General features: G+C 49.3%; 1 protein-coding gene across 4 annotated transcripts in view; it reads right to left on the reverse strand.

The window, feature by feature from the left end:
- The window catches only part of LOC122069238 (protein phosphatase methylesterase 1), a 52790-nt gene that overhangs the window by 7954 nt on the left and 28019 nt on the right, over nucleotides 1-16817 (reverse strand). For all 4 annotated transcript variants that reach the window (XR_006137408.1, XR_006137407.1, XM_042633207.1 and 1 more), the window contains exons 11-12: nucleotides 16093-16165; nucleotides 15903-15980 (exon numbers count right to left, since the gene is read on the reverse strand). Coding sequence is in view for 2 of the 4 variants with exons in the window: in XM_042633207.1 (XP_042489141.1) it covers nucleotides 15903-15980; nucleotides 16093-16165 (151 nt within the window). In the remaining 2 variants the exon portion in view is untranslated. The remainder of the gene's footprint in view (nucleotides 1-15902; nucleotides 15981-16092; nucleotides 16166-16817) is intronic.

The following is a 16817-nucleotide window of genomic DNA, read 5'->3' on the forward strand; positions in this document are numbered from 1 at the left end:
AAAAAAAAAAAAAAAAAAAAAAAAAAAAACAAACTCAATGATCTTCTCCCTCCACTCCATTGGTGGGTTATTAATAAGAAAATTGAACCCCTAAAACATAGTAACTCTTAAAGTAGGAATGAGAATCAACTCAAATAATGAGACATAATATCCACATAATATCCTACGTAATCTATCCAAATAAAATGAAAGATTATATGATTATCTCAAAATAGAAATAAATCCTAATTATCCTCCTGATACGGCCAAATTGACTGCCCAGTAGGGCAAGGATACGCGTCGCGCACTTGGACACGTGTCACCCACCTGACAGAGGCTACAAGGACTCTACCACGTTAACTGCGTGAAGAGAATATCCCCACGAAGGGGATAGGACGTATCCGAGTAGAACTCTATAAGGAAAGGAGGTGGACCCGATGAGGATTCCTCCAAGAAAAAGGGAAACCCTAAACCCTAAAAGCTATATAAGAGGGCCTAAGAAGAAGGAAAAAGGTAAGCATTACTACCCACACCATTACTCCTATAACAAAAATTGTGCGGCCGACCCCTAACTTGAGCGTCGGAGGACTAACCCCGGACAAAGCTCCGGGCCTCTGCCGTCTGTGCTTGTGCAGGATCAGTTCATACAGATTTTCGGCAACAACAGATTGGCGCCGTCCGTGGGAACGACAGTAATGGTGGGGAGAACCTACAATCGCAAGAAGACAAGAGCAGCATCGAACATGAACGTGGGGGAGGAGGAACCTTCAGGAGGGCTCCCTCCCTCGACGGAAATTGGACGAGAAAGGGGGAACGATGATCGGGAAGGTTCCGTGAGGTACCAACGTTCGGCCGGATATTCGGTGCGCAGAGATAGTAATCCTCCGCCCCCTCCCGGAGCGCAGGAGTATGTGACGAGGGAGCAGTTCGAAGCCCTCCAGGACAAATATGCCCGAATGGCCGAGGCAATGAAGGAGGTCTCCAAAGCTCTCCCAGAAGACCGGCGAAGCACTGCGAGGCCACCATATCCAGCCCGAGAGAGCTCGAGACGAGGACCGGAGCAGTACAGGATCGATAAGATCCGGTCATAATCTTCGAAACCGAGCAATGAGTGAAAGTTCCACACCCAGGGGAAGGACGCGGCGTTCTGCCGAAGACCGACATGGGGAACCACGCCAAGGAGGCGAGCAGAGACACGAGGACTCGGGGTTAAAGCAGATGATCCTGGACCTGAAAGATGAGATCAAGAAGGTGGCAGAAAATCAGACGGGAGCCCGCAAGCCAGACCTCACTAATGACACGGCTCTAGTTGATGAGGTCATGAGGGACCCGCTCCCGATCAGCTTTCGCCTGCCCAAGTATGACACTTACGACGGGTTTGGGGACCCCGTCGATCGCCTGGAAGGCTTTAAGGTCGCCATGCAGTTCCATCGAGTCTCGGAAAACATTATGTGTCGCGCCCTGCCATTGACGTTCAGAGGAGCGGCGAGATTATAGTACAACCGTCTGCCGACAAAGTCGATCCACAGCTTTAGCGATCTAAGTTACTTCTTCGTGAAGGGATTCTCCAGTAGCCAACCCCTTCAGAAGACTACGTTGAACTTGACCAACGTCAAGCAACATGAAGGATAATCATTGCGGAACTACATGAAGCGCTTCCAACAAGAGAAGATCACGATCAGAGGTCTAGACCCGAAAGAAGAGTTCACAGCCATGCTGGGAGGCATCAAGGATAAGGAGCTAAAAAGGTCTTTGACGAAGCATACACCTAGGAACCTGGCCGAGCTAAGAGCTCGATGCGATAAGTACATCCAGATGGAAGAAACCCTTCAAGCCGATGAAGAAGCCGAAAGGAAGACGGGAAGAAAAAGGATCTCAAGGGGAGGCGAAAAACCCTCCGAAGAAGGCAAAAAACGGAAGTCTGAGCGCAGTCGGGCACCCAGTCCACCAAGGAAGTTTGAGAAATACGCACCCCTGAACCGAAGACGAACGGAGGTACTGATGCAGATAAAGGACTCCCTGGATGCCAGAGCCATGAAGTGGCCAAGGAAGATGGGACGGCACCCCGAGAGACGCAATATGGACAGGTATTGCCACTTCCACAGAGACCACAGCCACGACACCGAAGATTGTTGGCACCTCAAGGGGGAGATAGAAGGAATGATCCGAAGAGGATATCTAGGCCGATTCGTGGACCGCGAAAAGGAGGACGCCCAAGACGGTAATGACCGTAGGGATAACCGTCGGAGAGATGGCAGAGGCCGCTATGAAAGAAGGGGGCCTGCCCGTAGAGGCAATCAGGAACGGCGAAGGGACCAGACACCCGAGGAAGTTGACCATCACCTCCGAGATGAGAATAAGAGCCCAACTAGAGTTATAGCGACCATTTGTGGAGGCCTAGCCGCTGGAGAAAGTTCAGTCTCGGCCCGGAAAGCAAAAGCCTATGCGAGAAGCGTGCATGTGGCTGAATGGTCGAACAAGGCGAGGACGGGGATGGTTATTTCCTTCTCAGACGACGACCTGGAATGGCTGCACACCCCGCACGATGATGCCCTGGTAGTCACTATGACCATAGCGGATTGCAAAGTGAAGAGGATCCTAGTGGATAACGGCAGTTCAGCTGATATCCTGTTCCTGGAAGCTTTCCGAAAGATGGGCCTGGACGAAGGAAAGTTGAAAAAAGTAGAACACCCATTGCAGGGAATCTCTGGCGTCCCAGTAAAAGTGGAAGGATCGATTGAGTTGCTAGTAAGAGCCGGCTCCGGAGATCGCCAAGTAACAGTCATGATCAACTTCCTGGTAGTAGGCATTACCTTGGCATACAACGCCATACTAGGAAGGGTTGGTTTGAACCTACTAGAGGCCGTCGTCTCCACACCCCATCTCAAGATGAAATTCCCAACCAAGAACGTGGTCGGGGAATGTCGAGGCGATCAGGAGGCATCCCGGAGGTGCTACGCCACTACCTTGTGGGGAAGAGAAAAGGTGGGCGAGGCGCTCCCAATAGAAGATCTGCGCGATGACGCCAGTTATCAACGGGGGGAGCCGGCTGAAGATCTGGTACAGGTTGAGGCCGAAGAGGGGGATAGCGCTCGGCAATTCCAGATCGGGGCTACAATGCCAAGGCAACAGCGAGAAAAACTCGTCTCATTCCTCCGAAACAACTCTGACGTCTTCGCCTGGTCGGCTTCAGGCATGCCTGGAATAGACCGAGGGGTAATAGAGCATCATCTGAATGTTAACCTGACGAAGAAGCCGGTGCAACAGAAGAAGAGGACTTTCGCCCCCGAAAGGCAGCAGAAAATAGACGAAGAGGTAGAGAAGTTGCTGAAGGCCCAGTTCATCCGCGAGATCCAATACCCGGAGTGGATATCCAACGTGGTGATGGTCCCGAAGGCAAATGGAAAGTGGAGGATCTGCATCTACTTCACGGACCTGAACAAGGCCTGCCCGAAGGACGCATACTCCTTGCCAAAGATAGACCTCCTCATTGATGCCACGGCAGGGTACGAGGCGCTAAGCTTCATGGATGCGTACTCGGGGTACAATTAGATCAAGATGTCAGAGATTGATGTCCCGAAAACATCCTTCGTGACCGAGGGAGGACTGTACTGCTATGAAGTCATGCCCTTCGGGCTGAAAAACGCAGGGGCCACCTATCAAAGGTTGGTGAATAAAATCTTTAAGGGGATGATCGACAAAACCATGGAGGTGTACGTGGACGATATGCTCGTAAAAAGCCTGAAGGCAGAATGACACATTCAAGACTTAGAAGAGGCGTTCTAGGTGCTGAGGCGGTACGGTATGAAGCTAAACCCGACAAAGTGTGCATTCGGAGTAGCCTCGGGAAAGTTCCTCGGCTTCATTGTCACGGAGAGAGGAATTGAAGCCAGCCCGGTGAAAATACAAGCCATTCGGGATATGAGATCACCCCAGAATGTGAAGCAAGTCTAGGAGCTAACAGGTCGGGTCGCCGCCCTTAGGCGATTCATGTCTAGGTCGGCTGACAGGTGCCTGCCCTTCTTTAAAGCACCGAAGGGGACCAAAAAGTTCGAATGGACGGAGGAGTGCAAAAAGTCCTTTGAACAACTGAAGGAGTACCTGGCCGCACCCCCACTGCTGACGAAGCCAAACACCGGGGATACCTTGCAGATGTACCTTGTTGTATCAGCAGTGGCGGTAAGCGCAGTACTGACGAAGGAAGAAGGGAGGCAACAACGGCCAATATACTACGTCAGCCGAACCCTGCTAGATGCCGAAACAAGATACAAAAAGACGGAGAAAGTGGTATATGCCTTGGTAACAGCGGCAAGAAAGCTGAGGCCCTATTTTCAATCACATACGGTATGTGTACTCATGAACCAGCCCCTGAAGAAGATACTGCAACGGCCGGATATGTCCTATCGCCTGGTAAACTGGGCCATAGAGTTGGGAGAATTCGACATCCAGTACAAACCGAGAACCGTAATTAAAGCACAAGCCCTCGCAGATTTCATCGCTGAGACGACGCTCCCTGATGATCCCCAGGAGTTTGCGCCGAGGACCGAGGAGAAAAGGCTTGGACATTGTACGTGGATGGTGCTTCCAACAGCGCAGGAAGCGGTGCAGGAATCATATTGGTCAGCCCCGAGGGTTTCAAGATAGAATACGCCCTACGGTTCGACTTCGATGCCTCCAACAATGAAGCCGAATACGAAGGGTTAATAGCCGGAATTAATCTGGCTCGGGCTTTGATGGTACAGGAGCTGGTGGTGCATAGTGACTCACAGCTCGTGGTACGACAGGTGAATGGAGACTACGAAGCCAAGGAACAAAGGATGGCTGGGTACTTGAAGACAGTGCGAGAAAGAATAACAGCCTTCAAGGATTTTGAGATAAGGCAAGTGCCAGGGGAACAGAATGCTAGTCCTGATGCACTATCACAATTAGCCACCTCCGACTTCACTGACCTCGGACGATCGGTGTATTTCGAAGTGCTACCACAGCCAAGTACCGAAAGACCCCGAGAGGTATTACCTGTAGGTGAACACGGCCATAGCTGGATGGATGCCATAACCGAATACCTCAAGGAAGGAAAGCTCCCAGAGAATAGGGACGAGGCAAGGAAAGTACGAATGAGGTCAGCACGCTTCCTTCTAAAGGACGAGACACTGTACAAAATAGGGTTCACCGTGCCGTACCTCAAGTGTCTAGACCCCGCCGATGGCGAGTACGCACTCCGAGAGGTGCATGAAGGGATATGCAGCCAGCACCTGGGGGCCCGGGCCTTGGCACATAAAGTGCTAAGGCAGGGTTTGTATTGGCCGACAATGAGGAAGGACGCGGAATCATTAGTCAAGTGCGTCAAGTGCCAGATGTTCGCCCCCGTTCCCAAGCTACACTCTACCGAGCTCTCTTCTTTATCGAGCCCAATACCATTCGCCATGTGGGGAATCAACATCGTGGGCCCATTCCCCCTGGCCACGAGACAAAGGAAATTTGTCGTGGTGGCGGTAGACTACTTTACGAAATGGGCAGAAGCCGAAGCACTGGCGACAATAACTGAAAAGAACGTAAGGGACTTCTTCCAGAGGGCGGTAGTCTATCGATTTGGAATCCCTCGGGTTGTGGTAACGGACAATGGAACTCAGTTCGCCAACCCGACCTTCGGCTTGTTCTACGATGCCCTCGCCATTGACCACAGGAAAACCTCTGTCGGTTATCCACCGACCAACGGGCTGACAGAGGTAACCAACCATACACTGCTTCAAGGAATAAAGAAGAGACTGGATGACGCCAAAGGACTATGGGCAGACGAGTTGCACCACATCTTCTAGGCCTACCGTACAACTGAGAGATCGGCCACCGGAGAAACACCCTTCATTTTAACTTATGGCACTGAAGCTGTACTTCCAGTGGAGATAGGGGTCGTAACCCATCGGATTCAGTACTACAATGAAGAGGAAAACGATGGAGGGCTCCGAGCGAATTTAGACCTCTTGGCCGAAGTCAGGGACACCTCGCAAGAAAGGATGGCCGCTTACCAACAGAGGGTTGCTAGGCACAACACCAAAGTTCGAAAGAACGAGTTCAGAATGGGTGACCTCGTCCTCAGAAGGGCTGAAGTATCAGACCCGAGACATCAAGGGAAGCTAGCTCCAAATTGGGAAGGTCCATACAGAGTCTCAAGGGTAATACGACCAGGGTCCTATCACCTGGAGACTACGGGGGTAGAAAGGGTACCCCGATCGTGGAACTCTGAGAACTTAAGAAAATTCTATCAGTAGTGAAGTAGCAAGCACATTAAGCACACTTGTTTTTGTAATTTTTGCTCCTATGCACTTTTAAGTTGTAATTCCTCATCCTAAACTCCGGAGGATCTCATTCATGAAAAATAAGAAAGCTGGTTCACGGCAATTGAGAGGAATACTGGTTGGTGACCTTAACTCTGCCGAACGAATATAGCCGAAGGTCTTCACCTCGGTCGGGGGCTCAGGCAAAGGCCGAGCTGACCGAAGGTCCTCACCTCGATCGGGGGCTCAAGCAAAGGCCGAGCCGAATTGACCGAAGGTCCTCACCTCGGTTGGGGGCTCTGGCAAGGGCCGAGCCGACCTGACCGAGGGTCCTTGCCTCGGTTCGGGGCTCAGGCCAATGGCCGAGGGGACCTAACCGAAGGTCCTCAATTTGGTAGGAAGTGACGACGATCGAAGGATCTGCCCTCGGCTGGATCTTCGGATCAACACGAGTTTAAAAGACCCGTTGGCCGGAGTTGAGGGGGAACACTTGGTGAAAACCTCAAGTCCAGAGCCCTCGGACTCGAAAAACCTCTCGGATAAGCCGAGGGAGCGGGACCGAGCCTTGCTAAAGTAGACGTGCGCATCATTAGGCTGGCAACAAAGGGTTCCCGCCTTCCTGCGCCTACCTGTGGGCTAAAGATCACCCTACCCGAAAGAACACGAAGAAGTGGAAGTCAAAGCATACGAAGGCCAAAAATACATTCATTGATAAAACCCGAAGGCCAAGAGTACATTCATTGATAAGACCCGAAGGCCAAGAGTACATAAAAAAGACCCGAAGGCCAAGGTTACATGAAGAAGCCCAAAGGCTCATATCAAAAACAAAAAGAGCTCAAAGGCTGAGCCGAGACCCAGGGTGGCTTCAGGAGGCGTCCGTCGGATTCACGGCCTCATCCTCAACATGGTGGGTCTCCTGATCGGAGCCATCATGACCGGGGGTCGAAGGGACCTCGTGTTGCGGCTGAACCTCACCTTCCTCGCTGCAACCTCCACCACCGGCATCGGCAACCTCGGTGGCTGATGGGGCCGCCTTAATGCACTCCTCTTCGAAGATGAGCCCACTGTCCTCGAAAGAGACCCCTGGGTAGCGCTCGAGGACCCTATCTCGGACCTCGGTAGCACCCATGGTGAACCCAGGGGCGATGGCACGCTTAATCTCTCCGCCAACTTCCGATCGCATTCCTGGCGCGTAAGGAGTTCCTCTTCCAGGTGCTCGACCTTCTCGAGGAGAACCGAACGCTCATTCTCCAGGACTGCCTTCTCTCGTTCGGCGATCTCGAGGTCTCGGCCCATAGCTTCAGCCCGAACCGCCAACTGACCCATTTGGTTTTGGGCCCACATGAGACACCGAAGGTCAGAATGTTGTGAAAAATAAACAAAAATTAGAGGACCGAAGCTTACCCCGGCCATGAAGATGCAGGCGTTGGTTATCATGGCCGCCGTCCCTTGTCGTTGAGCTTCGGCAGCATCTCGGGGAAGACTGCCCTTCATCACCAGCTCACGAGCAACACGCCCGACTGCCAACGTGTCGTCTTCCTTGACCGACCACTGAGGGACAAATCCGACTTCGGCCCTCACGTTCCCCACCCTCGGGCTTCTGAAGTCCGCGGCGGGGGAAGAGTCTCGGGCGGGCATGTCATGGCCCGGAGCAGCGAGGGCCTGGACTGCCTCGGTGCTTGGTCCCTCACCCCTAGATCTTTTCTTTGGAGTCTCGGAGGAGGGCCCCTTCTCCTTCCTCTTCGGCCTCTGTTGCTGCTGGGCATCCCGCGCCCTGGCCTCCCTTATTTAGGCTTGCCTCGCCGCTGCGGCAGCCTTAGCCTCGGCCCTAGAGATTTGCACTGCATAAAGAAACAAAGGGAGTCAGTACGAAACACCGACGCCTGAGGGAAACAAACTTGGGCTAGCCTAACTCACCCGGGCTAAGCCCGAATCTGAACAGTATGGCGTCGGACTTGAGGTAGTCGGCCTCGACTAGAGGGCAGGTTTCTTGCCGCCTCGCAATAGCCAACGACTCCGCGTCTACCCCAAAAAGGGCAGGGGCGGAGTTCACCTCCCTTAGGTCAAGGATATCCCAGACAGTGCCGAAGGGCACCCCCTCGGACGACCTCACGAAGAACTCTTTCCACCCGTGGATCGACGTCGGGTAACTACTCAGCTGCCAAAGGTCCTTTCGGGGGCAGAAGTAGTACCAACCCGAAAGCCCCTTACAGGCCTGAAGGAAGAAGCAGTTGATGAAGAGAGGAAAGGAGAGAGGCCTCTGGTGCCTTGAGAAAAGGACGACGAAGCTGAGCACCTGCCGCCATCCGTTCGGCATCAGATTGGTCGGACAAATCCCGTAGTGCCGAAACACTCGGGCGAAGAAGGGATGGAGGGGAAGCCGAAGGCCGGCCTTAAACGCCTCCTTGTACAAGCACAGCTCTTCGGAGTTCCGATAGCTGGCTCGGTCAGAAGGTCTGGGCAGCCAGAGCTCGAAAGTGTCTGAGATACCGAAGGAGGCCTTCAGCTCCTCCAGTTCCGGCTCATCCATGGTGGATACGATATGGAGAGCCTCCACCTCTAAGGGTTCCTGGGTCTGGGCTCGGGAATCGAGCATCCTCTCCCTAAATCCTGCACCGTTTGAGCCACCCTCGGACCCAGACGGCGAGGCCCCAGACAATGAGTCACGGGCAGATGGCAAATCGGAGGAGTCCGAGGACATCCCTCGGACCTCCCCTGGACTCCGACGCCTACGGTTAGACTTTGTCCTCTCGGAGGATGATGGACTGTAGCCCGACGAACAAGACATGGAACTTACTTTCGGAGTATTGCTAAACTAGAGGAAAGCTGAGACCGATGGTAAACTCTCCAAAGGAAACACAGACCGAAAGAAGGCTCTCCGAGGGAAAAAGAAAAGTGCCCCACAAATGGACCCCCACACTATATAGATGGAAGGAAAACGGTATGACTACCCGAGTATTAATGGCGCCGCCACGTCACCGAGTACGAATTCTTGAGGTTTGCGCCCGAACGGACCAAACCGAAGGTCCTCACCTCGGTTGGGAGTTCGTCCAAGGCCGAACGGACCTGACCGAAGGTCCTCACCTCGGTTGGGAGTTCGGCCAAAGCCGAACGGACCTGACCAAAGGTCCCTACCTCGGTTGGGAGTTCAGGCAAAAGCCGAACGGACCTGACCGAAGGTCCCTACCTCGGCTGGGAGTTCAGGGAAAAGCCAAACGGACCTGACCGAAGGTCCCTACCTCGGTTGGGAGTTCAGGCAAAAGCCGAACGGACTGGACCAAAGGTCCTCACCTCGGTTGGGAGTTTGGCCAAGGCCGAACGGACCTGAACGAAGGTCCTCACCTCGGTTGGGAGTTCGGCCAAAGCCGAACGGACCTGACCAAAGGTCCCTACCTCGGTTGGGAGTTCAGGCAAAAGCCGAACGGACCTGACCGAAGGTCCCTACCTCGGCTGGGAGTTCAGGCAAAAGCCAAACGGACCTGACCGAAGGTCCCTACCTCGGTTGGGAGTTCAGGCAAAAGCCGAACGGACTGGACCAAAGGTCCTCACCTCGGTTGGGAGTTTGGCCAAGGCCGAACGGACCTGAACGAAGGTCCTCACCTCGGTTGGGAGTTCGGCCAAAGCCGAACGGACCTGACCAAAGGTCCCTACCTCGGTTGGGAGTTCAGGCAAAAGCCGAACGGACCTGACCGAAGGTCCCTACCTCGGCTGGGAGTTCAGGGAAAAGCCAAACGGACCTGACCGAGGATCCCTACCTCGGTTGGGAGTTTCAGGCAAAAGCCGAACAGACCTGACCGAAGGTCCCTACCTCGGTTGGGAGTTCAAGCAAAAGCCGAACAGACCTGACCGAAGGTCCTTACCTCGGTTGGGAGTTCAGGCAAAAGCCGAACGGATCTGACCGAAGGTCCTTACCTCGGTCGGGGGTTCGAGCAAGGCCGAGCCGAACTAACCGAAGGTCCACACCTTGGTTGGGAGTTCGGCCAAAGCCGAACGGACCTGACCGAGGGTCCCTACCTCGGTTGGGAGTTTCAGGCAAAAGCCGAACGGACCTGACCGAAGGTCCCTACCTCGGTTGGGAGTTCAGGCAAAAGCAGAACGGACCTGACCGAAGGTCCTTACCTCGGTCGGGGGTTCGAGCAAGGCCGAGCCGAACTGACCGAAGGTCCACACCTCGGTTGGGAGTTCAGCCAAAGCCGAACGGACTTGACTGAGGGTCCTTACCTCGGTTGGGAGTTTCAGGCAAAAGCCGAACGGACCTGACCGAAGGTCCTTACCTCGGTCGGGGGTTCGAGCAAGGATGAGCCGAACTGACCGAAGGTCCACACCTCGGTTGGGAGTTTGGCCAAAGCCGAACGGACCTGACTGAGGGTCCCTACCTCGGTTGGGAGTTTCAGGCAAAAGCCGAACGGACCTGACCGAAGGTCCCTACCTCGGTTGGGAGTTCAGGAAAAAGCCGAACGGACCTGACCGAAGGTCCACACCTTGGTTGGGAGTTCGGCCAAAGCCGAATGGACCTGACCGAGGGTCCCTACCTCGGTTGGGAGTTTCAGGCAAAAGCCGAACAGACCTGACCGAAGGTCCCTACCTCAGTTGGGAGTTTCAGGCAAAAGCCGAACGGACCTGACCGAAGGTCCTCACCTCGGTTGGGAGTTCGGCCAAAGCCAAACAGACCTAACCGAAGGTCCTTACCACGGTCGGGGGGCTCAGACAAGCCCGAGCCGAACTAACCGAAGGTCCTTACCTCGGTTGGGACTTGAGCATGGCCAAGCCGAACTAACCGAAGGTCTTCACATCGACTAATCGAAGGTCTCGGTCGCAAGCAGAACTAAAGCCAAAGCCGAAGCCGAAGGAATAAGGCCGAAGGGACGCAAAAAAAAAGAAAGAAAATTGAAAAGATGATGAAAATTTTGATTACTCCCACAAGAAGTCTCCTGGGGGAGTAAGGGGGCTCTTGATACGGCCAAATTGACTGCCTAGTAGGGTAAGGATATGTGTTGCGCACCTGGACACGTGTCACCCACCTGACAGAGGCTACAAGGACTCTACCACGTTAACCGTGTGAAGAAAATATCCCCACGAAGGGGATAGGACGTATCCAAATAGAACTCTATAAGGAAAGGAGGTGGACCCGATGAGGACTCCTTCAAGGAAAAGGGAAACCCTAAACCCTAAAAGCAATATAAGAGGGCCCGAGAAGAAGGAAAAAGGTAAGCATTACTACCCACACCATTACTCCTATAACAAAAATTGTGCGGCCGACCCCTAACTTGAGCGTCGGAGGACTAACCCCGGACAAAGCTCCGGGCCTCTGCCGTCTGTGCTTGTGCAGGATCAGCTCATACGGATTTTCGGCAGCAACACCTCCCAACCCTTCTTGGACCAAAAAGTCAGGTTGGGCCAATTCCTTCCCAACTTAGGCTTCTATAGCGAGTCATGTCGGTCCATCCATGTCAATGCTACTGCATCAATTCTCCTCTGAAAAGATCTCGACTCTATCAAGTTTAGATAGGGACCAAGGATACCATCGGACTCAACTCGCTAGAGGAGCAAAGAATCCAGTAAATCCTCTACCTTTTTGAGCTTTTTGAACCTTTAGCAAAGAGACGAATGAAGAAGGGTTACGAGCTAACCTAGAATTCCTGGATGACGTGCGGGAGAAGCTTCATTTATTTGCCTTTGTGTTTAAAATAGTAGGTATTCACATAGCCACAATAGTGTGCCTTCTAATCAAACATCCACAATAGTCCAAGATGAATGTGACATGCTTTCAAAGGTAAGACATCACATTGCACCATATTCACGAACCCACCAATAGAATATGTGAGCAAACACTTGTTAGTAATCTTGAGATTGGTGTTGTTCACAATGCAACCTTGTATGGAGAGGGATGTGGCTCTGTCTTCAATCTCAACTTGCAAATAGCACCTTCAGAGATGATGTTAGTGCTACTAACTACGTCAATCACCTCTACATAATTGGTCATTGCACTCTACTCAAGTCTAAAAGATACTGTTGCAGCGCCAATCTACATCCTCAAAGAGCATGTGAGTGGTTAAGACAGAGAACATAACAAGGATGTTGCTCCCCATCAATGTCATCACCGTTGACTTCACTAGTTTCACATTCTGCCTCTAATAAAACTGTCCTCCGAAGTAAGAGGTATGAAAGAGTCCTTGCCAATATAAGCTACTAAGCGGAGGCCTGTACCCTTTGCATGTGAAGCAGTGAATAGCAAGCCTTTGGCATCACAAGTTTTTCGAAACCACAACCCTGAGGTGAAGAGTAGGGGCAGTGTGGCCTATAAGATGCCATAGATGAACCACTAGCTTTTGGTTTGATGAATGACTTTCCCAGCCATTCCCTTGGAAGAAGACTATCGTTGATTGAATCTATAATCTTTAGGGAAAAGTAATGATAAAAGTCTTTTGAATGTATGGCTACCTGATTTGAGGATGTGAACTATTGTGAACAATACTACTAATACTTCTTCGTCCCACTCAAAATCAGATCAAGTGGATAAGTTATACAATATGGCCACATACTCCTCAATATCATATTATCCTATCTTAGATATTAAAACTTTAGGTGAATCGTTGTTTGTAGTCGGTAGAGATGAATCTCCGGTCCATAGCCTCTCACATCTCAGCCCAATTGGTTACTTGCCCGATGTCTGAAGTCCAATTTTGTTGTTGGTGTTTGATCCATCAAACTCAAGCCATGCCTTCAGCTTACCCTCAACAAAAAGGAGTTTCTGGGCCTCAGTCAAACCATAACATCTGAAAGATATCTCCAAACTATCAACCTGTCGAGATATAGTTCCGGGTTGTTGTCCCATAAAAATTGAGGACGTCCAACTTCGCTCCTCTATCAGTTCCATAAAGAGGATCATCATATTGACCAGCCCCATATGGCAATGGTGGTGGTGGTGCAATGTGAAAAGGACCCTATGGTTCAGAGTTGGAAGATCCCTGGATTGAATGGGACTCTTTCCCTCATCTGAAGCTATCAATTTGTCATTATAAGCTTGGAAAGAAGTCATCATGGACTGAAGGGAAGTGATCATCAACACTAGTGGTAAGTTTAACAACCCAATCCGTGATACGGGTGATGTCGGTTGGATTTCCTCCTTGTAGGAGTTAAGCGGTTGAATAACTTCATTGTTGGTCACCATGATTGACGAGATTGTGGAGGATGTCATGATACCAAATTGGAGTAATCCCGGAGTTTGGAAAGCCTGTTTGGATCTCTTATGGGCCCACGCAAACTAATATCAACTCAATTAAACAAGCTACTATAAAAACTTTAAACAATTTGAAGTTTCCAAGGAAGGTGGCAATTTGCTAATTAGATATAATCTCAAAGCCTATCAAGAAAGCAAGGGACAATATGGAATTAACTTAAATGGAGGCGGCATTTCTTTGGGGGAAAAAAAAAAAACTCTTCGGGACATTCCACTAACTAACAATTGGCAATCCGGATCTTTGCCCTCTAAGTAGCTCTGTTAGATGCCATATTAGGGTGAAGACCTATCTATTTCATGTCTCTCCTTACCAACTCATCAATGGTCATTTTCGGCCTACCCCTATCCCTTTTAGCTCCATCCATCTGAATCTGGCCACTCCTCTAAACTGGGGCATCCAAAGTGCTCCTTTGGACATGTCCAAACCATCTTAATCAACATTTTCTATGCTTATCCTGAATCGGAGTAACTCCCAAATCAGCTTTAACCTAGTCATTCTTCACTCTATCTCTCAGAGCTTTGCTGCACATCCATCTCAACATCCTCATCTCTGCCACACTCAACTTATCTATATTACGCTTCTTGACCACCCAACATTCTGCACCATACATCATAGCTGGTCTTATGACTATCCAATAGAATTTTCCTTTAAGCTTTAGAGGAATATGTCAGTCACACAACACCTAGATGCACCTCTCCATTTCATCCATCATACTTCCATTATGTGGGAAACATCATCGTCAATCTCACTTTCCTTTTTAATGTAGAGCCCAGATATCTGAAATAGTCACTTTGCAGGATCTCCCTCCCCTAAATTTTCACCCCTTCGCTATCAGTCCTCAATCAACTAAAGTCACATCATAAACTCTGTTTTCGTTCTACTAATCTTAAGACCTCTTGATTCCAAAGTAGATCTCCATAACTCCAACTTATCATTAATCTCTGCCACTATTTCACCCACCAGAACAATAACATCAACAAAAAGCATACACCACAGTATCTCTCCTTGAATATTCCTAGTTAGATCGTCCATGATAAGCGTAAACAGATAAGGGCTCAGTGCAGACCCTTGGTGTAACCCAATAGTAATTCAATTAAATGGGAGTGAAATAAAATAGACTGAGAAAATATAGGATGTTGTGTGTAAATAACAGAAAATAGGCCTTTATAAAGGTAATAAAGAAGAAACCCTTCTTCAACCTACTGAACCTGAAATTGCAGCAGAGGAGTTCTTTCCGATCTACTCAACCCTTTATCCCAGGCATCTAAGTTGCAGGAACATTTGAAAGGAGGTTCATAATTCATTCCTCGATCAAGTCCAGACCACTGAGAATTCAATCAATAAGCACCAATCTAAAGGTAAACCCCTGAAGTTGCATGGAGTGGTAGTAGCAGAACACAGTTGCAGGTTATAGTTCTGACGATAAGGGAAGAAAATGGGGGGTGAGGACCTGGGGTCTGAGTCGCCCTGGGAGGCAAACAATTCCTTGAAGCACCAGGTCGAGTAGAGTTGCCTTAGTGGAGTCCCAACAAACTCAGCTAAGTCCCAAAACCCCACCAATAAATTGAACAGTAAGTAACAAGGAAACCAAAATAGAAGAACAGAAGAGGAAGGGGAATAAGGGGGAAGGAGGGAAGCAACTTGTGGGTTTTAATCAAGAAAAGGAGGGAACATATATCAGATATTGAAGATAATATGATGAAGAATCACTCAGGTCACAATTTTACTTCTGCCCTTACATTTGTAATGATATTACTTAAATCACTATTCCCACTTTGTCCTTAAATTTTTCATGATATCACTTAGATGATTGTCATTCTGCCTTCACATTTTTATGACATTACTTAGGTAACCATTAAAAGTCATGAGGAATAGGTTACAAAGCAACTTGGGCCTGTAGGGTAGGGCTTGGTTTAAATCGTCCATGCGCCAAATTTCAAAACCAAATTCAATCAAATACCATCAGTGCATGGCAATTTCCATTGAATTTTCAGCTATCCTTGTATTTTGAACAACATTTCAAAGGTTTCATTTTGGTTACAGGAGGTTGAATGCTTTATTACCACGTGGCTAACTACATATGGGATAAAACTTGATATGTGAGTAGGGGACCTTGGTACCTACTTATCTACAAAATTTAGCCTCTCAGCAACCTTTATATTTACATTTATTACCAACGATCTTGACACATCAACAACATGCATGGGATTTCTCATGCAAGATTTTGCTAGTTCATTTCATATAGACTGAAAAGGTACAATACCAATTTGGGGCTTGAAGAAAATTCATTATTTTCTAACCTATTGGTTCAAGGTTCAAGCTTTGTTGAGAGCAAAAGTGATATGACAAACTAAAATAATGAAGAATTCTATAATGTGAGGAACCACTTCACATGAGGTAGAGCACTGACCTCAACGCCATGGGGACCAATTCGATTACGAGAGATAAAGTTAAGTATAAGAGAAGCAAATTCATCAGGGGCATCTTCCTGCATTAATTAGGGGGTTGAAATAAACCAACTGATATAAAGAAACTTCAATTAATGAGAAAGAAAATACATTAAAACACACACACACACACCCACCCACCCACATACCCACCTGTATAGCATGCCCAGTGTGTCGCACAACCACCATTTGAAACTTGCCTTGCATTTGACCTATTGTAAGAGTTCTGTTGAAGTACAATGCAAAGAATTCAACATGGCTGAATCATACTTTGATAAGCATCTGGATACAAGTCCACTATTTTAAGAAGTAGGTCATATGCTTTGTCAAATCCAAAAGAAACAATTTAAATCCAGAATACTGAGTGGAATTTTTTTTTTTTTTTTTTGGGGGGGGGTTGGGGGAGGGTGTGTTACAGATACCCTTATACCTAAATTTATGCAACTTAAAATCAACATCAATTGATTAAAATCTAAAATATCCAACATTTTTATACCTAACATCTGGTAGAACTTTCTAAACCCATAAAGTGGTTTGACTCCACTGATGGCTATTTCTCTGAAGTCAAAATAGGTCGAAATAATAACCCCAAGGAAAAGCTGCCGGACTACTGGTACCTTTCAACCTTTATGATTTGTGGCCTGGGACAGGACATTATGCAAGCAAGGGCAACATTGGGCCCAAAAAAAAGTTTTGTATCACCATTCTCCATCAGGAACCTAGGGTTTTATTCTTAGTTTAAAAACTCGATTCATTTTGGCCAAGAAATCTGAGATACTTTGTTTCAGCAGTCAGAATGGAATGTGTTATTCATTGAAATCATGCATTCTGGTGCTTTAGTGTTAGTAGATAACAGCCAGGAGGCTCAAACTCGATAC

This window comes from Macadamia integrifolia, unplaced genomic scaffold (assembly GCF_013358625.1).
Source record: "Macadamia integrifolia cultivar HAES 741 unplaced genomic scaffold, SCU_Mint_v3 scaffold561, whole genome shotgun sequence".
In the NCBI taxonomy this organism is placed as follows: Eukaryota; Viridiplantae; Streptophyta; class Magnoliopsida; order Proteales; family Proteaceae; genus Macadamia; species Macadamia integrifolia.